Consider the following 27717-nt stretch of genomic DNA (forward strand, 5'->3'; position numbering starts at 1 on the left):
ATTGTAAAGTAATTAGCCTCCAATTAAATAAATTTTACAAAAAATGGGTTTGAAAATGGTAGAGAATGTTACATTTGACAAGAAAATGAGACCTTTCATATCTTTCAGAACAATTACCAGAAACGATGGATAACTAGAAGAGCTAGGTTTCTAATGGATAACGTAATGATTTTTTATTACTTATGGAAGGTAAATCCTCACCTGCTCTCCATGGGAGTGGGAGGTAGGAACTGCCAAGAAGCATGCAGTAGCTGCAGCAGGTGGCAGAAGAAAAAAATGAAAGAAAAAAAAAGAGGAAGTGTCTCATTACACCAGGAGAAGTAGTGATTAAGGCCCATTAGGCTGCAAACCAAGGGATATAAGACAGTTATGAAGAGACATGCTTGACATTCACAAGGTGAAGCCTTCGCCTTTCTGGAAAGGGAGGTTTGGGAAGAGGAGATGCAATGGTTTGGCACCCTAGTAATCCCAGTAGATGTGAGCTAGACTCAAATTGTCTAGTAACAAGATTGCGAAGGCCTGGGAAAGGAAAAGTCACATAGCTCATATTTTTTAATAATCTATATTTTCACTGATTATCATTAAAGGTAATATGCACATTACCATATTTTCTAAGAGAAGTTTCAAAAATTCTCTGTGACTTACCATTTCAGGGCTCTTTACGTCATCCCCTCAGAGACAAAGCAAGGCATATCCAGGTGAGACGATGAACTCAAGGGTGACCCCTTCTCTCCCTTTAAATGAAAGGAAGTCAACTGGATAGAAGATCTAATAATAGTAAATAAAGATAATAATTGTTACTATTTTAACATGCTTTTTCTAATGTGGTCACTGAAAATTTATGTCTCGCCTACTGAAACACTAACTCCATGAAACAATTACATTTTGGACTTCTCTGGTAGCTCAGATGGTAAAGAATCTGCCTACAATGAGGGAGGTCCAGGTTTGATCTCTGGGTTGGGAAGAGCCCCTGAAGAAGGGAACGGCTACCCACTCCAGTATTCTTGCCTGGAGAATTCCATGGACTGACGAGCCTGGTGGGTGACTCACTCACTCACTCCACAGAGCAATTACATTTTAGGACACATAAATGCCCTCCACATGAGCACATGCCTTCCATGTACTCAAATAGATTATGTGTCAAAGTGAAGTCTATCACAGGCTTAGAAAATAAAGTTACAGTTATCAGAAGCAAAGGTGTGGGGGAGGTATAAACTAGGAATTTGGGAATAACATATACACACAACTATAGATAAAAATAGATAACCATCAAGGACTTACTGTATACTCAATATTTTGTAATAACTTATATGGAAAAATAATCTGAAAAAAAATAAGATATATGTAAAGTGAATCACTGCTATACACCTAAAACATAATGTTATAAATCAATTACACTTCAATAAAAAATAATTTTTTTTACAAGTGAAGTCTATAGACCTCCTAAGGGCTTGGTTCCAGATGTTCAATGCAAATACAAATTCCAGAGGTCTAAGTCCAAAGTTTTTGATTTAACTTTCCTGGTGGAGACTCAGGTAATCTGTACTATAGCAAGCTCCTACAATCACTAGAGATTGCTAATGCATGCTAATTTGAGAATCTTTTTAAATTTGTCAATTTACCTATAAAGCTTGACAAACAGTAGAAAACTTAACTCTAAATTGTACCTAATGGAATGCTTTTGTCAAAGAAGGGGATGAAGAACACCAGGTACATGAAATTCAACACATTAAAAAAAAAAAAAAACTTTAATAAACATCTCTATTATCCTAATCCCTAGTCCTCTTAGTCACAGAAAAATTGCAATTTTTTGTTTCTTAGCCATCTTTTGAGAAACACACAAATATAACATCCCATATATGTATACACATCCCACTGCAGGGAGAGAAGTGAAAAAAAAAAGAATGGGGACATACTACAACTGCTCTTTTTCACTAAAACATAGCTACAGCTGAATATTCTTTAAGTACACATATACATGTTCCTCATTTTTATAATAGTTGCATAGAATTCTATTAAAGAATATATATTTTATAATATATAACTATAATAATTCATCTAATTCACTGCTAACATATGTTTCTAGCATGTAATTTGTGATTGCAATGAACGATGCTTCCCAACATTTCAGAACCACTGACCCCAGTAATAATTATGATCAGGATGGTCCAGTCTTCCTCTGAGTACAGAAAGGAGTCATAATCACAGTCAGTCTATCTGCCGTTCTTGAAATAGGTGGTACATACCACAGGACACAAAAATTTTACTCATAGCATATAGCACATCCTCTGTCTACCTTTCTTTGTGATTCCTTTGCCTTCTAAGAAATCTTTCTTTTGTCTTTCAAAAGACGAGAGACCCTTTTCTCTTCTAAAATCCTATTCATTTTTCTTTTTTGGTCAAACCCTGCAATATGTGGGATCTGAGTTCCCTGACCAGGGTTTGAACCCATATCTCCTGCACTGGAAGCATGGTGTCTTAACCACTAGACCACCAGAGAAGTTCCAAAACCCTACTCCTTTTGCTTGCCCTCTTTTTCCATCTTACTCCCTTTGCTCTGAAATGTGCCTTAGTCTTCTACATGCTTGAAGGTCACTGTTTAAGGATAACCCACGCTCTCTCACGGTGTATGCACAACGTTTCTGGCCACTCTTTCTCTGTGAGAAGAAATCCCAACATCCTATATAATAAGCACTATATAAGAAGATGGAGAAGGAAATGGCACCCCACTCCAGTGTTCTTACCTGGAGAATCCCAGCAATGGGGGAGCCTGGTGGGCTGCCGTCTATGGGGTCGCACACAGTCGGACACGACTGAAGCGACTTAGCAGCAGCAGATAAGTAGAAGAAATAAAAATAACAAAGTACAAATATCTACTTAAGTGTCTGTCCTTCAGATTCTAAATAAAATGTGGAATTCTAAATAACATTTGGGTGTTTTTTTCTGAAGAGACACTGGAAGCTACCTAAGAATATTGCTGCACTGCACAAATACTCCTCTGACCAGATAGTAACACACCAAACATAATCACTTGCATTTACCTAAGTCCATACATGCCAAAGGTACACATAATGTTTTAGAGTCTGTAAAACACTTTCATATTCATCATCCCAATTTTAAAGCTAGAAAATATCCTATCCATTTCAATAGCCCATTAACAAATAAAGCCTTTTAAACTTCCACACATGAAATGTGCCATTTTAAGTATTCCTATATATCTTATTCCACATATATTTCTTTCTTCAGAGTGACAGTTGCAATGTGAAAGTTTAAATTAATAGCCATCTCTGTTTTACTTTTCCCCCTGTGAAAAAATTTAGTTTCTAGGCACTCTGTTTTTATAAGTAAGCAGCCACAAAAGATTAAAAAAGAATTCAGCACAATGAATTTTCTTGGCAAAATAATATATTAGCTAAATGGTGTCTATTAACTCCCCGGTACCCCTGGCAGCTGGTTTTAGTGCTATCCAATAAATGACAAAATAAGCTTTGGTGAGAATTTTTCAATATGCTGCCATGTGGTTATAGATTTCAGAGTTTCTTCCTGTCAGTTTTATGCTGCATTTCTTTACAAAACTGACAGCCAGCTGACAGGGCAAGAAAAGTTAGAAATATTTGGCTGGTGGTGAAATTAACAAAATTTTTCCTGTGGGGGAATAAAACATTTATTCTAAGTGTAGAAAAATAAGCTATAACTTTCAGGAATAAACTATTTCTCTTAGTCATACTGTCTGGAATCATATTTATCTCTTACTTGCTGTAAAAGCGTGGGCACATGATCTAGCCCATCTAGAAAACTGTTTAGATAACTATGCACTTTGGTTTCCTCATCTATCAAAAAGTCCTCAGAAGGTTATTGTGGGGGTTGAACGAGCAATTATCTAGAAAGTACTTGGTACAAAGCATGGCATTGTAACAATAGCTTGGATTCACGTGGCCCTCTTTTAGGTAGTAGGTGTGCGTGCGTGCATGGTAAAGTTGCTTCAGTTATGTCCAACTCTTTGTGACCCTATGGACTGCAGCTTGCCAGGCTCCTCTGTCCATGGGATTCTCCGGGCAAGAATACTGGAGGGGGTTGCCATGCCCCGATCTTCCTGACCCAGGGATGTCTTATGTCTCCTCCATTGGCAGGCAGGTTCTTTACCGCTAGTGCCACCTGGGAAGTCCCTTAGCTCACAGGGATGCATTTTAAATAGTCTTTTAGAGTCTACATTTACAAAAAGACACCAGGGTTGTATAATAATACTGCTATATACGAAACCCTTAGTTTTCCAAATAATGAGTAATTATTAATAGTCGATAATGATTTTAATCCACAACTAAAAATGGTAAGACTGTTGAGAGAGAAAAGAAGAAAATATAAACCTATTCCTGCCATGGTTGATCATGATCTTTACATTCTGTATCTATTTACCAAAGTGTTTACTTCTATCTTTGTTCACAATTCAAACATGCTTCTCCCAATTTAACTTTTTATAACAACCCATCTCATCTGCTTTCTCACTCAACCACCCACAGTTACTGACAGCTACCAACCCACGTGCAGGAAAAGTGCTGATGTCTTCTCAAGGAGGCCAAAAATGCTACAGATTGAGGTAAGTAAACAGATCTGCCTGGAGCCACCAGGAGCGAAATCAAAAGGCAGGGGCTTAGTTTTGCTTCCTATGGTGCTGTTCTTTCTAGAAGCTTAGGATTCTATTCTGCCCAAACAATATGAAACATACACACTTAGGGTAAAAGAAGGAGGTTGGAACATAATGGACTTAGTAGACAGAAGCTACAGAAACAGGAGAGACACTTGTTTGTTTTTTTCTTTCTAAATCCGGGAGAAAGTATGTAAATAAGTCAAGTCATCTTAGGAAGCAAAATCCTCAAATGACATAACCAGTTCCTGAGCCCCACAAAAGCAGGACAGGTATTAAGGCATCTATAGAGACTTGATACTGCTATCCCTGGTGAGTAAGTTATGATGACGCTTCAGTTGAAAGCACAGACTCCTGGTTAAAGGTAAACTCATATTCGTATCATTTCCTTGAAGTACAATTAATATTTGAAGTTACTTGCAACTCTTAATGTAACTAAGAAATAAACTTGGTTATATTTTATCAATGCTACAGTTAAATACTGCTCTCAAGAAATCATGCTTTGTTTTAAGGTTAGAGTTTAAGGGCTAATCAGAAAATAATAAGCTACTCATTGAATAAATGGCTGGCGACAATGTACTATCCACCAAAAAACAGCCTTGGCCACACACCCAGCATCTAGATAGAGAAGAACATAAGGGGCTGGCAGTCATACTGACTTCAAGTCAAATGCAATCAGTAATAAGCAATCATATATACATATATACACATATGTTTATGTATACATATGTATGCGTATGTATGTATGCATGTAAGAGAGAGGGGGGACCTAGCATGGTAAAGAGAAATAACAGTCCCTTTTCTAGTAATAAAAAAAAAAAAATTCCTTGTCTTCGTCCTCAGCAAGAAGGTCAGTGGGTAAACAGTAGTTATATATTTTCATTTTCTATATACCTCCCAGGAAATCAAACAAATCAAAAGTGCATTTGGAAACTGTCTGCTCAAATCCTGTATTCTCTACCTCGTCTGACAGAACGGAAACTCCTTACAGGCACAGCTGTTCTTTTGCCATAAATTTGTATCTGAACATCATAAATCCTCAGGAAAAGTTCCAGAGAGAAGCTAATAAAACTTTCTAGTGAACATTTCTACCACAGCAGAGGTCACATTTCAGGTCCCATTTAAACCCCAATCCTGGCGAACTCAGTACCTCCCTTCCCCACAGAACATGCTCCATAAACATTTACAAAATAGGTGCTGAAGCCATTTTAGCTGATAAAGAATAACAGGATTCCTAAAGAGTCATCAGGCCATTGCCATCGCTGATCTGAAATGTGTGAGTTAAGCTTCTTTCCTGTGGGAGAGGCATATGTGTTTCTGCCCTCCCCCACCCCCTCCACCCCTGTCTGCAGCCACCTGCTTGGAGGAGGATTTCTGGGAACCTGGCCTCCCCGGAGGCAGTCCTGCAGGTGAGAATGAATGCCTGCACAACTGCTCAGTCCTGGGGCTTGGCAGCAGACTCAGACCACTAAACTAGCAGGGAAAGTTCGGCCCTTTCTTGATTCTCCCTGCAGGAATCTGCTTCTCTTTTCCAGACTCCTCATGGGTCATGGGCTAAAACACACAATTCCATTTTCAGAGCTGACAAAAGACTGAGCTCCAGAGGAATAGGTCATTGGCACTTCCCTGTTCCCCTGCAGGCACTGGCTTTGTTCTCCAGAGACTGGAGGGAGCTGGCAGACACCTGCCAGTGAGAGAGAGGAGGTCTCTCACTGCACTGCTGTGCCAGAGAAGTGTGTGCAGCTACTTCAAGGTAAATGTCACACAGTAGTGATGAAGACGATAAATGGAAGAACTCTTACTGTTTGTTATTGTCATTAAACTGCCAGAAACAGAATTACTCGTATTTTTTAGGTGAAAGGCAGAAGAGTTTGATATTTGAAAATGTACCCTCTATTCATCTTCAAGAAAATCATACATTATATATGTGTGAGCTTTCTGAAGATCATGAATAAGTGACCAGACATTTCTTTACTGTTTTATATCAGACTATTTTTTCTATCTATAAATTAGTACTTTAAAATCTCTATGAAAATTACCCACTTGGGGAACTAACATCCTATTTTTGCAGAGACAGAGGGAGTGACTTAAAAGAACTGTTGAGGAAGAACTCTCTCTCCAGTTGGAGGCACGACGTCAGGGACCTCTCCATCTTAGCAGGTGAAGGAGGTTAATTCCTGGCACTGCAGGGGTCTATAGATCCCCTCCCCTCCAGCTGATTGCTGGACACCACAGAGAGTTGATAGAGTCTCGCTATCACCCTGGATCCAATCCCTTTCCCATATTATACCAAATTATGGATGGACATCAGAGGAAAGCAACACCTCTCTCCCCCAGGAAGCTGGAATCTATACTCAGAGAAACAGATCATTCTCTCTGGGCAAAAGTGTAACAAGGAAATCAAAAGAATATAGAAGAAAGAGTCCCTTAAATGGCAGTGGACTCCGGAGAGAAATCAGAGTGATCTGGTTCTTCAAACAGAAGGGAGAGGCAGGGGAAAGAAATATGGAAACAAGAGTATCCTGAATGCATTACAATTGCCCATTCTGTGTTTTTTTTTTAAAGATGACTGCATTACTACATGTTATTTAGACTAAACTGCACCTCCCTCACCACCACCACACATACAAGTTCATATGCTGAATTTGCTTTTGAAGCCCTAACCTCCAATGTGACCTCATTAAAGAAGTAATTAAAGTTAAATGAAATATAAGGATGGGACCCTAATCCAATATATCTTTATAAGAATTGGAAGAAACACCAGGCTTCCTGCTCACAAAGGAAAGGCCACATGAGGATACAGCTAGAAAGTGGCCATCTGCAAGTCAAGAAGAGAAGCCTGTGGAGAAGGCGAACATGCTAGTATCTTGATCCCACACCTCTAGCCTCCAGAAATGCGAGAAAATAAAATATGATTGCTGAAGCCAACCAATCAATGGTATTTTGTTATAGTAGCGCCAGCAGACAAATACACTGCTTGTGGGTTCTGTGAGCTAACAGTCTAGCATTAAAATACCATCCCCTGCTTTTGCTTATCATGGTTAGAGTTGGTTTCTGTACTTGTACCAAGAAGCACTAGTTACCACATTCCTATAAACATTGGATTTTACATTTTATCTCGTGTGTGACTCTGGGGGAATCTCCTTGTCTGATGGCAAATTTGAACTGACACTCTGAAGTAATGTTTTTCAAGGATCGTTCAAATGTGATAAAAAAAAAAATCCAAAATACACTCTGTCATGCTGGTTTTTGTTGTTGCTGTTTTTAACAATCTGAGCCCCCGATGAAATGTTTCAGAAAGACCTCCTTCCTATAACTTGGTATAAATATAGTCTTATTCAACGGGTCCATTGAGCCTCAGAAGAGAGATACCAGCCTAACTTGTGAAGCGAACATCAATTCCGACATTTCTCTCTGAAGTTGGGCATTGGATTGTTCTCGTCACAGAAAAAAAATTCACAAGCTGTTCCACAGGATGTCTCTATGCAGGACCCCAGTTCAGGGCTCACGCTTTTCCACAGTTGATGAGGGCACTTCCTTCCTCCGTGTTCTTTCAGGTGACAGCCTGAAACAAGAACAGGGAGCTTTGCTTCGTGTCCAGTTAGTTCTGCTTTCCCATGTTTGAATAAATGGCCTCTGTCTGCCAGTGTATGCTCACAAGTAGTAGCCCTGATGATATTCTGGACATGACCGTGAGCTCAACAGGTATTCCATGTGCCAGACCAACACAATGTTGTATAAGCCTGTGTCCTCCACAGTCCAAGTTCAGGGCATGCCCTTTCAATAATAATGAATAAGTGGAATTTCAGCCAACTAAATACTTGAAGAGTGTATTTCCTGATTCAGTATAAGAACTCAATGAGCACCAAAAACGATCAGTAAAATTCTCATTGAAGTATCCTATGGAATTCAGCCTAAAAATTATCCATGTTCAACTACAAATTTACTACAAATTAAAACGGCAATGTTATCCAAGGTTGTCTCTGTCCAATTTTTAAAATAATATCGTCTGACAACAGACCACTTATTCACCCAGTCCAACCCCTTCAAAGATAAAAATGAAGATACACATTTTACCTCAAAACAATGAAGATACATACTAGACTAAAATTTGGGTCTCTTTCCACTTAAGATGTTGCTTCCTCCACTACAACAATCCATTCTACACAACAAAGGTAGATTAATAATTACTACAGAAAATAATGATTAAAAACAAATATGTAATTTATTCCATGCAAGAATGTAATTTGGGTGCTGCTACTGTCATTTAAGTGATGCAGAAATGGAATTACGGTGAGGTTAAGTAACTTGCCCCAGGCTACACAGTGACTTGTTGAATTAGGCAGCCAACTCAGGCAAAGTGTACATTCTTAGGACTTTCCTGATGGCCCAGTGGCTAAGACTCTATGCTCCCAATGCAGGGAGCCAGGGTTATATCCCTCCTCAGGGAACTAGATCCCAAAGGCAACAACTAAAAGGATCTTAGATGCCAAAACTAAAGATCCTGGGCAGCCAAATAAATAAACAAATAAATATATTAAAAAAACAAGTAACCCCTTTACTCTACTGCCTATCAGAAGTGCTGAGAAGAGTCTGGTAAAGTCTGAAGATCTAGATCTTTACAAGCTAGGCCAGTAACCAGGCATCAAACTCTAATTGAGTCCTTGTTTTCCCTAAGCTTTGTTTTATCTATTAAAAAAGAAAAAAAGAATGTGGTTGAACTCCAAAGTCCCACTCAGGGAGAATGTTTGGCGTTGTTCAACCTTGCGTCCTGGAATGGTGTTTCTCCAGCAGTTTCAAATTCATGTAATCTCCCTCTTGCCAATAAAAGTAATTTGTTTCATGTATAAGTAAATGAAATTTACCATTTGTTCACATTAAATGCATTTCAAAATTTGGGGGAAAATGTTATGGGCCAATCTTATTTTCGGTTTGAGAAATTTGGGCTCTTTTATTTTTATGGAAAATTCATTATGTATCTAACTAGATGTAGTTTAAAAATCCTAATGTGACAGCCATGCAAATTGGAAAAGGAAAAATATTTTCAACTGCTTCAGTCTTTATACCTTACAGTCCATCTGCTGCCACAGCACTGATTGGGACGTCAAAATTGCAATTAGTTACACTCAGAGACAATCAGGAAAATGGCCAAGGCAGACTGTGTCCAGGTCTCAATAACCTGTGATTATTGTGAAAGAAGTTTAAAATCAAGAGACCTAGTTTAAGGCTGTAGCTTTGCCACTTACTAGCTATGTACCCTCGGGAAATTCATTCAATGGAATAATAATTTAAGAGCTTGAGTTCTTGAATCAAATGACGTGTGTGCAAATCCTGACTCTGCCAGTCAACATGAACACACTCGTTAAATTCTCTATGCTTCTGTTTCTTTAGCTATAAACTCAGACACCGCGACTGCCTATTTCAGAAGGGCTGTTGAAAGGATTAAATAAAACATGATATTTAATAAAACATTTATCAGAAGGTATCCTTCCTGTTAAAGGCTCAGAGTTTGGTATTAAGACTGCTGCTGCTGCTAAGTCACTTCAGTCGTGTCCGACTCTGTGTGACCCCATAGACGGCAGCCCACCAGGGTCCTCTGTCCCTGGGATTCTCCAGGCAAGAACACTGGAGTGGGTTGCCATTTCCTTCTCCAATGAATAAAAGTGAAAAGTGAAAGTTAAGTTGCTCAGTCGTGTCCGACTCTTAGCGACCCCATGGACTGCAGCCTACCAGGCTCTTCCACTCTATCTGTATTTTAAGTGAGACCATTGCAAGGTAAAGTTTTATTAATAAATAACAGTCAAGTTTCTACATCTTTAAAATTAGGACACAGTTAGTATGTACCTCGTGTGACTGTTGTCAAGGTCAGATGTTGGAACCCAAAGAAAACTATTTTGTAAACTAAAAGCACTGAATTATCATTTGGTTAACACATGTAAATTATTATATAAGATGACCTTGTAATTATTTTAAAAATATTTACTGAGTATTTAGAATGTAAAATACACTGGACTAAGTAATATGAAGAATATAAAACAGATGTGGATTCTCTGCTTAAGTGATTAACACAAGCATAGTGGTGCCTCTAATACAAGATAGAAATATGGACATCAATTCCATACTCTGGTTCAAGTATCAAAAAGGAAAGAACAAGTGCCAAAGATGTCATAGAGAAAGACTGATAAGACTGACAGCCTTAAATCGCTGTCATTATTCCATGCTCATATTTCAGAGAGAATATAGCCTACTGACCCTTGAATCAAGTTTAAATTTATGAATCTGATTTTCAAAACCTTTTGTAATCTATCCCCAAAGACAATCTTCTATCACTACTTAATAACTCTATTGGTTTCTTCTGAGGACATAAAACACCAGGTTCCAGTTTTATGTCTTGGCTACTCTTGGCTCTTGGATTGTTCTCCCTATCTTCGGTACATACCAGATTATAACCCATCCCTTAAATCCCAGCTCCATCAGGAAGCCTTCCCTGATTATTTAGACTGATCCACTCTCTGTATCACACTCCTACACACTTTATTTACATACATATTACATCAAATAATAACCTGGAAGAATTATCACTGACCTAAAATAAAATGACAAGCATCTTGACAGCAGGTTCTCACTCTGATTGTATTTAATGTCTGTTTTGTAAAATGAAAGCTTTGTGGATTATGTAACTCTAAGGTTATTTCCCATCATTTATTCAATATATAATATGCATCCATTTGTGCTAAATTCTATCCTATGTGATGAAGATACAGTGGTGAAGAAGAGAAAGTATCTATCTTTCTATGATTGTCTCCTGTTAGCTCAGTGATTCTCTTATCAGCCTGCATCACAGAATCACCTTGGGAACTTGGTAAAACTGTACACACACACACACACACACGCACGCACGCACACACGCACGCACGCACGCACGCACGCACACAGCTCTCAAATGATGTTCATGCTACCAAACCAGAGACCATACCTAGAATCTATTCTAGTGGAATGGCCATATTTTCACTGCTGTATTGTTAGTGCTTAGAATAAATGTTTATGTAATAAGAGAATAAATATGACTTTGTTAATTGACAAAGGGAAATCTAATTTTTTCCTTAAATGATGTTATAGAAGGAAAAGTACAATTCTATTAAAAGAGAGAAAGAATACTATAATCAGAAAAATAAGGAACAGCTTATATTCAAAGAAAAGTGAATTAACTTACAATGTAGAGAAAGGAGGAGGAAGATCAGAAAGACCTTTGAGGAGTAGCATATTTGATCTGTTCCTTGAAGGACACACACATTTATCTTAAAAATGCCTGTCATAGCTAGAAGTGTTTTCAGTTCAGTTCAGTTCAGTCACTCAGTCGTGTCCAACTTTTTGCGACCCCATGAATTGCAGCACACCAGGCCTCCCTGTCCATCACCAACTCCCAGAGTTCACTCAAACTCATGTCCCTCAAGTTGGTGATGCCATCCAGCCGTCTCATCCTCTGTCGTCCTCTTCTCCTCCTGCCCCCAGTCCCTCCCAACATCAGAGTCTTTTCCAATGAGTCAACTCTTCGCATGAGGTGGCCAAAGTACTGGAGTTTCAGCTTTAGCATCATTCCTTCCGAAGAACACCCAGAACTGATCTCCTCTAGAATGGACTCTCTCAAACTTAATAGAAACTTTACATTCTGATGTAAGGTTTGATATTTGGAAATAGTTAAACATCATATTTTTGCCAAGTCTTGTCAGAAAATTGGTAATTTAGTTGCATAACTCAGCTTGGTTGAAAGCAAAAATATGTGTTTGAGTTAAGACACCAGTTTTCTACGACGACTTACAAATGGAGCCCTGAAACAATTTCTGAGCAGGAGTTTAAAAATAATTTTGAACACTGGAAGTTTCAGTGGATTAAGGTTATAGTTTCTGAAGATGATTAGTTTGAAGAATGGCCCCCGTTTGGCCATATACTCTGACGTTAGTTTAAAAATCACTCTTAGTATGGCTGGTATTTTGATATATTGAAAGAGCATGAAAGATGCCACGTAAAGTTATTTTGCTGTTGTTGTTGATTTCCACATTGTATGCCATGCTACAAATATCTAAAGTTTAAACATATGGGAACAGAGAAAGCACTGTAATATGGACGTTCTTCCAAGGCAGGTATATGAAAAGCATGCATTAGTACCAGGAGATAGAGGTGTTCCAAAAAATTCTGTGTAACTCTAGGCTACCCAGTCTAAACATAAATATTAGTTTATGTGTTCTGTGCTTTGAGCTACGTGCTGGGTCACACTGGAACTCTGTGAAGTGGGGGCGGGGCACATCTAAACATTCTTCTAGTTTGGAATACAGGAACTAAAGAGAACATACAAGGCCTCTGACAAACAGCACATTCTTACAGCCTGGCTTTTTCCTTCTTGTTTGTCCCCAGAACTCCTCAGCTACTCTCTTCACCCGTCCTCTGAGTTCAGGGTGTCTTCACTGCAGATCAGCGTGTCCTGGTTCTACTGTGGCTGTCAAGTTGCTAAGTCATGACTGCCACTTTGCGACCCGTGGACTATAGCCCTCCAGGTTCCTTTGTCTACGGGGATTTCCCAAACAACAGTGCTGGAGTGGGTTGTCATTCCCTTCTCCAGGGGTTCTTCCTGACCCAGGGATCAAACCTGTGTCTCCCACATTGCAGGTGGATTCTTTACCATCTAAGCCACCAAGGAAGCCTGTGAATACTGGAAGGGTTAGCCTATCCCTTCTCCAGGAGATCTTCTCAACCCAGGGATCAAACTGGGGTCTCCTGCATTGCAGGCAGATTCTTTACCAGCTGAGCTACCAGGAAAGCTCATATCTTTTAACAGAGTGTACTAAACTTTGGCCTGATAGAAACGAAAAAAGCAAATACTTCAAGTCCCTTTGTTTAGATCAACAATTCCTTAAGTGGTGTTCCTGGACCAGCAGCAAAAATATCAGCTGATAATTTGTTAGATATGTAAATTCTCCAGTCTCACTCCAGAAATACTGAATCAGAACTGGGGAGGCGGGGTGGGGAAGCCCAGCAATCTGATTTAACTAGCCATGAGTCCAGGTAAATATGACGTATGCCAAAGTGTGAAGACCCCTGGTTTAGATCTAACCAGCAGCAGCAGTAGAGAAACTCTCTTACTATCACTATACAAAGTTTTATGAACTGTACAATTTATTTTAATAGCCTATCATCACCCACATGATTGACCATTTAATATACACACAATTACACATGCAATCAATATTTAAAATGTCTTTGCCAGAATGTATGTTAAAAAGTCATAGCTTTCTCAGTAAAGACATGATATGAAAAAGAGACAAATGAACCAAATGAGCTTGTTTTTAGTTTTCTGAAATACCATCCTCGACTCCTCTCCACTCCTGCTCCACCTCAATTAAAAGAATCAGGGGTGGGAGGACACTTTAATTCCACTTGTTTGACTTAGAATGAATAGAATGCTAGATTTCTAATTTAAAAAAATAGATATGCAACAAGCAACAAAGGTTTACTGTACAGAAAGGGCACTGTAGTCAATATTTTATAATAACCTATAATGGGAAATAATTTCAAAAATAATATATGTATGTATAACTGAATCACACACACACACACAAAAATTATACTTTTTGAAATTTAGTAATGTTTATCTTTTTGCCAGTTTTTCTAAATGTCCTATAGAAATCTAATAACAACATATGAGATACAAAATTTTAAATATATTTGTATAGGATATAAGATTAATATACATTAATTAAATATAAATCTGTTATATGTAAATTATTAATGACATCATTCAAGATGCTTTTTTCTGCACTTGATAAAATAAATATTCTCAGAGAAATGTTAATATGTCATACTATGATTATATTTTTTCTTTCCTCTTCTATTTCTTCTGATTTTTGCTTTATGCATCTTTGCTTCTTTGTTATTGTGTCTAATGGTTTATGATGTTTATCTTCTTTGTGAATTGCACCTTTTATCATTAAAAATATCCATCTTTGCTTCATTAAAAATAAAAATATAAATAAAAGGAAAATTTAAAATGAATAAAAATTAAAAAGTAATGCATGTAAATGAGAATGCATGCGTTTACATGTTCTCCCTGCCTCAGTAGGTTGTTACATTTTAACCAGGTTATTTTCATGATGCAGAACTTCTGAAACGATGAACATTTCACAAATGATGGGGACTTCAGGGACCTTAACTAGTTGTAATGGATGATGATATTAGGACCCTGTTCTCCAGTCTCCTTCCCCCAAGGATGGCACATCTCTCTACGCCCTTGTGTTTGTCTCTGGCACTGCATCTGCCACCTGATGTTATGATAATTAGTTCAGGTCTTTCTCCCTTGCTAGATGATGAAGTCTTTGAGGACAGAAGTTTTGAGTTCTTTCTGTTCTCTGCATGCAAAAATGTTTAATGAACGAATGCACGGTTGTTTCTTGCACATCATTACAATCCACTCTTGAAGCAGTTTATAAATGTGCTTTTTTTTGGTCATGTCCTGGCATTTGATTCCTTAGAACTGCACTTTCCAAGATGGTAGCCATCAACCACATATGCTTCTGAGCTGTTGAAATGTGTCTACTCTGAACTGACATGTAAAATATTAGGCTTAAAGCACTGGGTTTTAGAGACTTAGCACTACAACAGGTAAAATATCTCTTTGTATTTAAATATCAACATTTCATTCACAATTTTATATTGATTATAGGTTATAATGGTTTCATTTAGGTTATATTTAATACTATTAATTTAAAACAAAATCGGGGGGGGGGTAGTTAACCCATTTTGAATGAATAACTATGTCCAGGACTGCCCTGGTGGGCCAGAAGCTAAAGCTCTTAGCTCCCAAGGCAGGGTGCCTGGGTTTGATCCCTGGTTGGGAAACTAGATCCCACATGCCAAAATTAAGATCCTTACGTCTCAACTTCCTACACACCACAATGAAGAGCCAGCACAGTCTAATAAAGAATTAAATAAACATTTTTACAGAGCTATGTCCAAACCTGTTTCAAATAACTATTAAGACACTTGAAGGTAAATGGATGCTTTGTCTGATTTATACCTAAACCCACACTTATCTCAGATGTATTCCTTGAACTCTGATATCCAAGGTTCATAAAAAATTTTTTCACTTTTTAAATTGTTTTAATTGAAGGATAATGGCTTTATCATAACACAATTTTTTGATGAAACTTAAAGTTCCATAATCCCTTCAAAAGAAATATGTAGAATAAAATGAGTCTCTGCTTGAGTTAAGACTTAGGCTCTGAAGCAATACAGTTTATAGATACGTGACGCAATCTACATATGTAATATTATTTTCCTAAGTAATCACATTAAACAAAGTAAAATGAGTGATGTTAAAATATATTTTTCCAATGTATTAAAAATATCACTTTAATATGAAAAAATAAAAATTTAATGAGGTATTTTACTTTTTATATTGTTTTCAAAATCTTGCATATATTTTACTAGCATATCTCAATTAATATATTAAACTTTAACTGAAACTAGTTTTGATATAAATTTATATTTTATCATTGCAAAAGTCAGTTCCACACCCAAGTTGCTCTAAACATACTAAGAAGTTTTCCAAAAGTCTAAGTGAATATCAGTTTTTATATTTAATAAAAGTCATGAAATTAAAAGTTCAATCTCTCAGTCACGCTAGCCATTTTTCAAGTACTCTAGTGGCCACAGTCGATGCTCTGGAGCTATGAGGGACTAACCTAGGTAAAAGTCAGGCTTTGCAGGTTACCAGCTGCTTAGCAAATCACCAAGCTTCAATTCTAATTGCTTGTTAGAGACAGACCCACATCCCACATGTTTTAACTTCTCCCAGCAAAACTAGCGACAGAAGAGAAACTAGTTTCCTGCTTCATAACAGAGGTGGCGAAATCATTGCATCAGTTAATAACAATCAGAAGCAACCTAAATGCCCCAAGAATGGTTAAATGCATTTAACTAATCCGCTGTAGCCATAAAATTCAATAACTTATTATTAATATTGGTTAATATAACTAAGAAAAAATATTATTTTGAAAAGATCGACTGCTGAGTGCGCGCACAAAAATAAACGTGTAAGGACCTCTCCTCGGGGATTGACTGAAGCAACAGGATGGGGGCGGGGATGGAGCTAGCACACGCATTCAGCTTGTATTTCTGGACAGTTATTGTCCAAAACTGCGTTTTTAAACAAGCTATTACTTTTGAATTTTAATGAGAAAACCGCAAGTCTGCTTTGAAATGACTACATTTCTCCCTCATTGCCTGCACTGTGATTTTAAATATAGCTTAAAGGTACTCTACTAAGGAGAAACTGATGCACGGAAATACTTCTGCCAGAACAGAGAAGACGCCGCCTCAATCGCTTTCAGTTAGCGGTTTCCCGCCGGTCAAACGGAAGCAAAACCGCCCTTTACGTCATAGAAGGCGGCCTCTCCTCGTTACCATGGTGAAGTTGACGTGGCCATCTTTACTGTGGTCGACCCACAGCGAGCGTTTCCCGGAGAGGGTGGTGGAGCGCCGTAGAAAAGTTTGCAGAATAAGAGGTGAGAAAGGAATCATGCGCCTCAGGAAGGACCAAGGACAGAAAGCATTAGTTTAGTTAAGAAAACATAGAGGCGCAGATGCCGAGGATTAGCGGAACGATTCAAACAGAGTAGAGAGGTTTCTGCCCGGAATTTGAAAGTTGTTTCCGTTGCTCGGCGGAAGTGTGGGTCGGAAGAGGACGACTTGAAGAAGCCGCTCTCCGCTGTGTGGCGACCGGAATCATGTCGAGTTTGGCGGTGAGAGACCCGGCAATGGATCGATCACTGCGTTCCGTGTTCGTGGGGAACATTCCGTATGAGGCGACTGAGGAGCAGTTAAAGGACATTTTCTCGGAGGTTGGTTCTGTTGTGAGTTTCCGGCTGGTATACGATAGAGAGACGGGCAAACCTAAGGGTTATGGCTTCTGCGAGTACCAAGACCAGGAGACCGCACTTAGTGCCATGCGGAACCTTAATGGGCGGGAGTTCAGCGGGAGAGCGCTTCGGGTGGACAATGCAGCCAGTGAAAAGAACAAGGAGGAGCTAAAGAGCCTAGGGCCTGCAGCGCCTATCATTGACTCACCCTACGGGGACCCTATCGATCCAGAAGATGCTCCTGAGTCGATTACCAGAGCAGTCGCTAGTCTTCCCCCGGAGCAGATGTTTGAGCTGATGAAGCAGATGAAGCTCTGTGTCCAAAACAGCCACCAGGAAGCTCGAAATATGTTACTTCAAAACCCGCAGCTGGCTTATGCGCTGTTGCAGGCACAAGTAGTGATGAGAATCATGGATCCAGAGATTGCTCTGAAAATTCTGCATCGCAAAATTCATGTCACACCACTCATCCCAGGGAAATCTCAAACCGTTTCTGGCCCTGGCCCTGGGCTCTGTCCTGGACCTAACGTTCTGCTGAACCAGCAAAACCCCCCGGCCCCTCAGCCTCAACATTTGGCCAGAAGACCTGTGAAAGACATCCCTCCTCTGATGCAGACCCCTATCCAAGGTGGAATTCCACCCCAAGGCCCAATGCCAGCCGCAGTTCCTGGCCCTGGCCCCTTAACTCCTGGCGGAACAATGCAGCCCCAAGTTGGAATGCCAGGGGTTGGTCCCGTGCCCTTAGAGCGCGGGCAGGTGCAGATATCTGATCCCAGAGCTCCTATGCCTCGTGGGCCCATGACTGCTGGTGGCCTGCCTCCTCGAGGACTGTTAGGGGATGCTCCAAATGACCCACGTGGAGGGACTTTGCTTTCAGTCACCGGAGAAGTGGAGCCCAGAGGCTATCTTGGCCCACCACATCAGGGTCCTCCAATGCACCATGCTGCTGGTCATGACAGCCGGGGCCCTTCCTCACATGAGATGAGGGGAGGGCCCTTAGCAGATCCTAGAATGCTCATGAGTGAGCCCAGAGGACCTATGATAGATCAAAGAGGGCTACCTATGGATGGCAGAGGCAGCAGAGACTCTCGAGGGATGGAGACTCGAGCCATGGAAACAGAGGTCTTAGAGACACGGGTGATGGAGAGAAGAGGAATGGAGACCTGTGCAATGGAAACCAGAGGAATGGAAGCGAGAGGCATGGATGCAAGAGGAATGGAGATGAGGGGCCCTGGCCCCAGTTCGAGAGGCCCTATGACTGGGGGAATTCAGGGTCCTGGTCCTATTAATATGGGGGCAGGTGGTCCTCAGGGACCCAGACAGGTTCCCAACATTTCAGGGGTGGGAAACCCTGGACCTGGCATGCAGGGGGCAGGTATGCAAGGAGGTGGCATGCAAGGGGCGGGCATGCAAGGAGGTGGCATGCAGGGGCCGGGCATGCAAGGAGGTGGCATGCAGGGGCCGGGCATGCAAGGAGGTGGCATGCAGGGGCCGGGCATGCAAGGAGCTAGCATGCAGGGCCCGGGCATTCAAGGAGCAGGCATGCAGGGGCCTGGCATGCAAGGAGCAGGCATGCAGGGGCCTGGCATGCAAGGAGCAGGCAAGCAAGGTGGAGGCCAGCCTAGCAGTTTTAGTCCTGGGCAGAGCCAAGTAACCCCCCAGGATCAAGAAAAGGCAGCTTTGATCATGCAGGTTCTTCAGCTGACTGCAGATCAGATTGCCATGCTGCCTCCTGAGCAAAGGCAAAGTATCTTGATTTTAAAGGAACAAATCCAGAAATCTACTGGAACTTCTTGAAATGTTTTAGAAAATATTTGGTGGTAGTCTTACAAAGGTTTTCTGTAGCATAGAGGATGGGTAGGTGCAAAAAGCTGAGTTCTGAAACCCCACACTTGAATGATTGGGGTTTCTTTCCTTCCAGAACCTAATCTCATTTCTTGTTGTCTTTTCCTTTATTTTTAATTGTGGGATAGGGGGTGGAGGGAGTGGGTCTGTTTACTTTAATTCCCTGTAAATATACAAAAATACCTGAACATGGATTATATACCAAATGAGGTTACAAAGGTTATAGTATTATTAAATGTGTCTACAAGGTGTTAAGTCCATTTTAAAAATACTGAGTAAAACAATGTGAAAACTGCATAAAGACTAAAAGATGACCTGTTCAAATGGTAATATACTAAGATAGTTTAACATGTTTGGTTGTGTAAGAAAATAAAGATGTTTACCTCAGAATTACAAGATGTATTTTTTTGTAAGCCATTTAAGATACAAAATTCTATTTCAGAGGCAATAGAATGCTGTATTGGTTTAAGCATTGTCTTACTATAAGTTTTGGAATTACTTAAGTATGTTAGAGCTAACCAATTCTCAACTTGTGGTATTTGCTTTTTTTTTTTCCTGAAGCTAAGGACACACCTTATTGGCATGATGTTTTATTTATCCCACCCTTCCAGCAATATTTTGGCCTAGCCTTGAGCATGATTTTGCTAAGACAGTTCTTGGGTCAACTAAGTTACTTAAATCTGCTCTGATGAGACTGTATCTCAGTAATGTCCTATTTGTCAATAGTCTTGAATTAATTGCATCTAAATAATTCTCTCATGTTCTTCCCCAAAATCATTGGGTAGGGTCTAGTTGATCTGGATGAATTATACACAGTATTGGACTTTTCTTAAATAATCCATTATTTTCTTACATAGTGGAAGGCTTCATGCAGCAAAGCTCTCAAGTTTCCTAGAAACTCACTTCCATTACACAGATGGTATCCATCTGGTCAACCAAAATCAGGAATTAAAAATTTTAGTCTCAGGAACATTTAAAATGCTGTTTAGTTCTTATTTCAAAATTTGCTTATCTGTCACCATTTTATCAGAATAATTGATGCCCAGGTTTAAAGGTATTTTTGTAGCCTGAAATATGCTCAGTTGGTTATTACTTTCCCTTTACAAGCAATAAATAAAGTCATTTAATTCTAATATACATATACCCATGAGACATTTAAAAATCAGTAGGAGGGAGGTGGGGCTTACCAGGTACCTTTAGAGCTACTACCTGATTTACCTTTAAGCCTTTAGGATGCGGAGACAAACATTTGTATGATAGAATAAGTAGTAATTAACAGAAATAACCCAAATAACACGCAGAAACACCGAGTAACCAGTTGATCTTAGAAGAAGAAAAGCCAATACAGAGGGAAAAAATAATAACACAGAGGAAATGGCAACCCACTCCAGTGTTCTTGCCTGGAGAATCCCAGGGACAGGGGAGCCTGGTGGGCTTTTGTCTATGGAGTCGCATAGAGTGGGACACGACTGAAGCGACTTAGCAGCAGCAGTAGCAGCAGTAGCAAGCCTAGAGATATTTTCCCTTTGCAAGGTTTTTATACCTTAAATGGATAATTGATTCTTAAAGTTTTGCTCTCTACAATGTTTCCTGCTACCTGTTTTACTGTTTTATTGTTCATACTGTTAATTTCCCCATGTTTTCTATATTTGTCCCCTTATTGGAGGGGATAAAACACTCCTTGACATCTCTAATAGTTCTTGTTAATATGAACTCAGAGTTGGCTAGGTTACTTCAAAATTGTAGTTGCTGTATCCCAAAGCTTTCACTAAAAGACTTAACTGAAAACCATTAAATTTTAATGTTCTTTGTTGTAGTAAAACATGCATTGTTTAATGCAGACTGAAAAGTAAAATTTAGGCTGAGTTTAGTAAGTTAATCTATTGACAGTTTCATGGGGCCTGAATACTTTTTTTTTTTTCCTTTGAAAAAGCAAATCTAAAGAAATTACAGGAATGGATGTAATTTTTTATAGTGATTATCTACTTAAATACTTGTGTATTATATATCCAACCATGTTTTTTCTATGGTAGTTATCAGTAGCAACATCCTGGAAATTGAGACATTAAGCTTCCTGTTATTTTTATTCCCCACAGAAAACTCTGTATCCCAGGAATGCTTTACAGGTACTATGACTTCATTACTGACAGCATTTGTTAAATTGTCATGTAATAATGGCAACCCACTCCAGTACCCTTGCCTGGAAAATTCCATGTCCATGGGTCACAAAGAGTTGGAGTCAACCGAGCTACTTCACTTTTCCTTTCCCTGGTGGCTCAGATGGTAAAGAATCCACCTGCAATGAGGGAGACCCAACTTCAGTCCCTGGGTTGGGAAGATCCCCTGGAGAAGGGAACAGCTACCCATGCCAGTATTCTTGTCTGAAGAATTCCATGGACAGAGGAGGCTGGCAGGCCCCAGTCCATGGGGTTGCAGAGTTGGACATGACTGAGTGACTTCCAGCATATTTTACTTTCACCCTCTACTCCCTACTCCCACTTTTAGTAGATCAGGAACTCTGAACATGGACTGTTTTACTCATTTCTGTATTCATTATAAATAGCAAAAATTGCACATGAGAACACAAATTTTATCAATTTTACTGGAAAAAAATCCTATTAACACATGAATTTCCCCACAAATAATTTAAATTCGACACAGAACAAATGAGCTCTAATAACTATTTGCATTAGAAAGTAAATTAGATAATACAAGCAATCACCTTTACTCTGCTAAGCTGAATAGAATAGATTTTTCTCCTCATTTCCAATTCACACATGGTCGGAGCCAGTACTAATGGAGAATAAGAATATAAGCAATACATGTCTACTACACTCAGAATCGTGTTTTAACCCTGGCATCCTGCATTTTCCTATGTGTGAAAGTGAAGTCGCTCAGTCGTGTCGGACTCTTTACGACCCCATGGACTGTAGCCTACCACACTTCTCTGTCCATGGGATTTTCCAGGCAAGAGTACTGGGGTGGGTTGCCATTTCCTTCCCCAGAGGATCTTCCCAACCCAGGGATTGAACCTGGGTCTCCCAAATTGTAGGCAGACGCTTTATCATCTGAGCCTTCCTATGTATGGGCAGACTACAAATAAAATCACAAATACGCTCATAACAATAGTAAAGGTAGTGGGGTGGAACACAGATTTGGAAATGCCACTTTATGGCTTATTCCTTTTGGACTGTGCATGTTTTTGGGAAATAAATGATCAGCTTTAATCAGTGCCTGCTCATCATCCTTTCATATTGATTGATATCACATTATGCTTTAATGTTTGATGATATCCCAAGACTTCTTGTTTGGGACCATTTGATAAGATACAAACAAGATGACCTGAATCTCAGGTAAAGGTAGGCTAATACAGTGAGATATGTATGACTTTTCAACTCTAATTCTCAGAATTCTAAAAGTAGAAAGCTTTTCTTTTTTTAAAAAAAATCCCTAATACAATCACAGCTTGCAAAGCTTCTTGCTTTTCCATGCAGTGCTGGGACATAGCTAAGCACACAGAACCTTGTTTCCTATGGTGTGTCAGGCCATTCTCTTAGGTCTGAGGAGGTTTAAGGATATTATGTGCAACAACCTACTGTGGCAGAGAAACTGAATTATCAGTTACATCTCACAGTCTTCTCACAAAAGAAACTGACAGCCTCTTGGTGCTTTACACTGCCAGGTAATCACCAGAGAGATCTCTGATTGGAGCTTGCTTTTCTCAATCTTTTGTTGAGAATGTAGTGAAGACCTAATTCATTTTAAGGAAATGAATATATTTAAGCTAATAAGTATAACTAATGTTAGTACTATTGATAGTATTACTATTATATTGATATCTAGTATGCTAATATATTTCATATATATGTATACTTCAGATCTTAACTGAAACAGATATTTTAATATTTTCATTTGCTTCTATGCACCTTAAAACAGAAGTTTTACTCCCCCAGTTGAAAGTTCAGTTTCACAGATAATTCATATTACAAATGACCTTTCTCATGAGATGTTAACAGACATATTTCTTCTTGATATTTTTGTACCACAGTATAAAGCTTATGCCAGTAAGGGACATGTAATGTAACAAAGTGATTTGGGGTAGCATTGTCAAAAATAACAAACCCAGTGCTTATTTGCTGTACATAAAAATGCCAAAGTGTGTACCTAGAAAAAGACCTGAGATGTTCTGGTTAATGACAACTCTTTATAATTAGGAGTTGACTTAGCTCCCAAAGGTAGGTAACTAATTATCAAGGAGTTAGAATAAAATATATAACATTTTAATCCATAATCGATTTTGTATGATTCAATATGTATAAATCTGCAGACATCTGAAATCCGTCTCATACGTGCCACAAAGTCTGGTCATTTAAAACATCTTATCTGCTTGATTACTTATTTGTTATCTTTCACAAAAGTAGACTGGTTAGTTTCTTGGGTATCAAGTAATAAAACCATCAGTTTCCCACAAGTTATTTAATTAGCTATTTTAATCAAAATTGGGTTTTACTATGTTACTAATAATAATTCTACTGCAAAAAATCTGTAGGCCACTTCAGTGTACCTGCCAGCCTTTGATTTCTTTCCTACCTCAAATGGATTTGAAGGAATTTGTACCTATTTAGGAATTTACTTATGTATTTATCCCTGACCATTCCACAGAAAAAGATACAACAATGTCTCACTTCCCAGTTTATCTTAAAGGTTCACCTTAATAATACTCAAAACATGAGCCACATTAAAAATGTTGTATTTGAATTAATTAAGGAAGGAGCGATATGAGCTCCCTAGGTGGCTAAGAGGTAATGAATTTGCCTGCCAATGCAGGAAATGCAGATTCGATCCCTGGGTTGAGAAGATCGCCCGGAAAAGGAAATGACAACCCACTCATGTTCTTGCTGGGAAAATCCAATGGACAGAGGAGCCTGGGATGCTACAGTCCGTGAGGTCTCAGAGAGTCAGACACAACTGAGTGAGCATGCACACATGCACACAGGGACCTAGATTGGCTTGCTTGGTCCATTAACCTTCATAAAGTCATATTCTATATCTCAAATGTACATGTGAAATAATAGAGCAATATAAATAAGAAGGACTAAAGAAAATTGCCAGACACAAACCTCGCTCTAAGAGGGTAAAAACAATCATCACCTATTAGTAGAATATATTTGCTATCTTTAGGTAAACCTATAGTCAAAATGATTTCATCACTGTACACATATCAGACATCAATCAGAGAAAAAATCCTCATCTATTTTAAGAAACAGAGAAATTACAGTATTAAAATCTCTAGAATCACTTATCTCCCCACATCCCACCACCATTAATTTTGTCAGTTTTGTCCTGTAGAAAGGGACCCCAAATCTGTGTCTTGTAGGTCAGTTGAACCTGCAGATATGTTTTGTCTGACCAGTCAAGGTTCTCAAAAATTTTGAATTTGAATGACATATATGTTCCTATTTGTCCACAAGCCCACCTTTCCCTGATTCCCTGGATCTTATGCTAGGTTATTCATACAATTACTTGCCATTTCTTGTAATGCTTTGAGTTTACAACTCCTGTTTTTACTCTGCTTTAAAACATAGCTATTAGATTTGATGGAAATATTTGTTATTTTTAGATACCACATATAAGTGAAATCATATAATATTTGTCTTTCTCTGATTTATTTCTTTTAGCATAATACCCTCTATATCCAACCATGTTGTCATAAATGGCAAGATTTCATTCTTTTTTTATGGCTGAGTAATATATTCCATTGTATGTATATATACATATGCCACATCTTTATCCATTCATCTATCCATGGACACTCAGGTTGCCTTTATATCTTGTCTACTGTAAACAGAAGAAAGCTTGAGACCATAAAATCAAAATGGTTATGTTTCAGTGAGAATGAACTGTCAACAGAATTCTGCTGCTAAATATTTTTCAAACTTCGTCCATATATTCCTGTGAACCAAAACAAAAGGACCATTATCACCAAAGCAGCTAAAACTAACTGCCCTGCTTTTATTCTGTTAATTTATTTTCAGTAGTTTTATTGAAAATGGCATGAAAACCATATGCTCTGATCTGTGCCTTTAAACTCTGTCTTTGAACTTGATCATGACTGAAAGTGAAAGTGAAAGTTACTAAGTGTCTTTGAGACCCCATGGACTATACAGTCAATGGAATTCTCCAGGCCAGAATACTAGAGTGGGTAGCCTTTCCCTTCATGATTAAGAGTATAAATTAAGCAAATCAACCTTTGTAAATTAAGCAAATATGCTTTTTTTCCCTAAAGACAAGTTTACATTGTATTCAAGTAACTGAGCTCAGAACACTTCTAACAAACAACTAAATTCCAATCAAGGTCTTTCAAGAAGTGACATCAAAGCATCATTGTGAGGCTGTGAAGATGACCTTGGAACAGTGAATTTACATCTCTCCTTTTCACACGTGTTCAGACAACTTGTATTCTAGTAATCCAGGGCTTTGTTTTCCTAGAGGGAAAACAAAATTTGCTTTATTAGAATGTTTTGGGAGATAATTTATAGACTCTTTGGTTAGTGGGGTAAATAGGTTTAGCAATTACCCCCTAGTAAGTGCTTTTGCTGGGAGGTACAAACTAGGAGCCTCGAACAAAAATATCCTTGATTTAAAATGGCCCAAAGCTGCCCTTCCTGAGGAATTAGAGCTGGATTATCCTGGGGAGAAAAGAGGCTTTTCTGCATCTCCTGTCCATTGTCCTTTTCACCCAGGATGATTAATAAAGAGGAGGACTATGGATGAGCTGGCCACTGAGCCAGCCAGGGGCAGCCAAGGCAGGACTGTGAAACTCATCTCCTGTGATCACTGTGGTGAATTGAGCAAATTACCAGGACTGAAAAATGTTTCAACAGTGGGTAGAGTTTTTTTTTTTTTTTTTCCTCTAAGCCCCACCAGAAATACAGACCTGCTCTTACATGCAGCTGGGAGGCTGCTACCCCAAGCAAGCAGTGCCCTTTCCAGCTCATCTTCAGTTACTCTGGAGTCCTTTGGGTCTTACCTGCCATACAACTAAAGATTTTTTGGTTTGTTTTAATAAGAAAAGGAAGAAAAATTCACTTACGTTGATATAGACATGGAATACAATTGTTTAAAATATTTTTACTCTAATATGCCTTTTTTATTTACACAGTGATCAAATATTTTGAAGTGATGAAAGGCACCTATAATAATGGAATTTCAGGCATCAGCCACAAGACTGGGGGTAGGAGAGAGATTTGTTTTTGAGGAAGGAAGATAGTAGCAAGAGCCTCTCAAATGTTCCAGAACTAACACAGATGTCAGTTATAAGTTCTATGCCCTCTTTTGGAAGACGGAGTCATGGTTAATAAATAAAAAAGTTCTATCAAGGAGCTAACTAATGCCAAGCACTTGACATACATCATCTCTAAGCTGACTAAACTCTGGAGGCAGTAGGGAGAAATATGCTTAGAGAAGTGATCTAGTTTGCCCTGAGTCACATAGCCTGTAGGAGGTTGAAGCATCAGCTCTCAAGCCCTGTTCTCCCTGTCACATCCTTTGGCGTTAAGAAGGAGACAGTGAGAGGACAGAATAGTTTTCATCCTGGGGATCGAATGTGAAGGGAACATCAAGCATCGTTTCCACTAAGTAAAGAAGTTTATCAGTCTAGAAAAGGTGATTTTTAGGTAATAATGAAAGATTTATATCAATCTTTTGTCCTTATTCTTCCAAGTACTAAACTGGGGCTTTGGTAGAATAGAGAGAAACAAAATACAAAGCTAGAATGAAAACATTTATATGGAATAACAATAGATCATTTATAAGAATTACATAAAAATATTATCTGCTGGATAGGTCTGGTCAATATCAAATTTAAAGAGTACTGAGATTTATTTTTCCAGTCATCTCTTTAAAAAAAAATGTTAATAATATACAGTTTACATGCCATAAACTACTCATTTAAAGCATTTCATGAAAGATTTTTTTCGTATATGCATATAGTTGTGCAACCAGTTGTGCAACCTAAATTTAGAACATGTTCATCACCCCAAAAAGAAAACTTGAACTCACTAGCCTCACTTCTAATTCTCACTCATCTCCCCTACTCAGCCCTAGGCAGCCACTGATCTGCTTTCTGTCTTTAAAAAAAGTAGTCCTGCTATGAACATTTATTTGAAAATTACTGTGTGCCCATTTGCTTAATTTCCCTTGGGTATATACCTAGGAGTAGAATCATTCTATCATATGAGAACTCTATGTTAAAGCTTAGAGGAACTGTCAGACTGTTTTCCAAAGTGGTTGTACCGCTTTATATCCCCACCAGCAACA

The 27717-nt window shown here is 38.8% G+C and overlaps 2 protein-coding genes across 3 annotated transcripts in view; one reads left to right on the forward strand and one right to left on the reverse strand.

The window, feature by feature from the left end:
* Positions 1-27717, reverse strand: part of PRKG1 (protein kinase cGMP-dependent 1) — a 1378000-nt gene that overhangs the window by 579183 nt on the left and 771100 nt on the right. The window lies entirely within an intron of this gene.
* On the forward strand, positions 16025-19791 carry CSTF2T (cleavage stimulation factor subunit 2 tau variant). The gene has a single exon (XM_040254678.1). The coding sequence runs from the start codon at positions 17422-17424 to the stop codon at positions 19348-19350; it is 1929 nt and encodes a 642-aa protein (XP_040110612.1). The 5' UTR covers positions 16025-17421; the 3' UTR covers positions 19351-19791.

The sequence above is a fragment of the Oryx dammah genome, unplaced genomic scaffold, assembly GCF_014754425.2.
Source record: "Oryx dammah isolate SB20612 unplaced genomic scaffold, SCBI_Odam_1.1 HiC_scaffold_14, whole genome shotgun sequence".
In the NCBI taxonomy this organism is placed as follows: domain Eukaryota; kingdom Metazoa; phylum Chordata; class Mammalia; order Artiodactyla; family Bovidae; genus Oryx; species Oryx dammah.

Bases quoted from the DNA above. Each gene is read 5' to 3' on its own strand.
- CSTF2T (XM_040254678.1), top strand. From the start codon at position 17,422: ATGTCGAGTTTGGCGGTGAGAGACCCGGCAATGGATCGATCACTGCGT.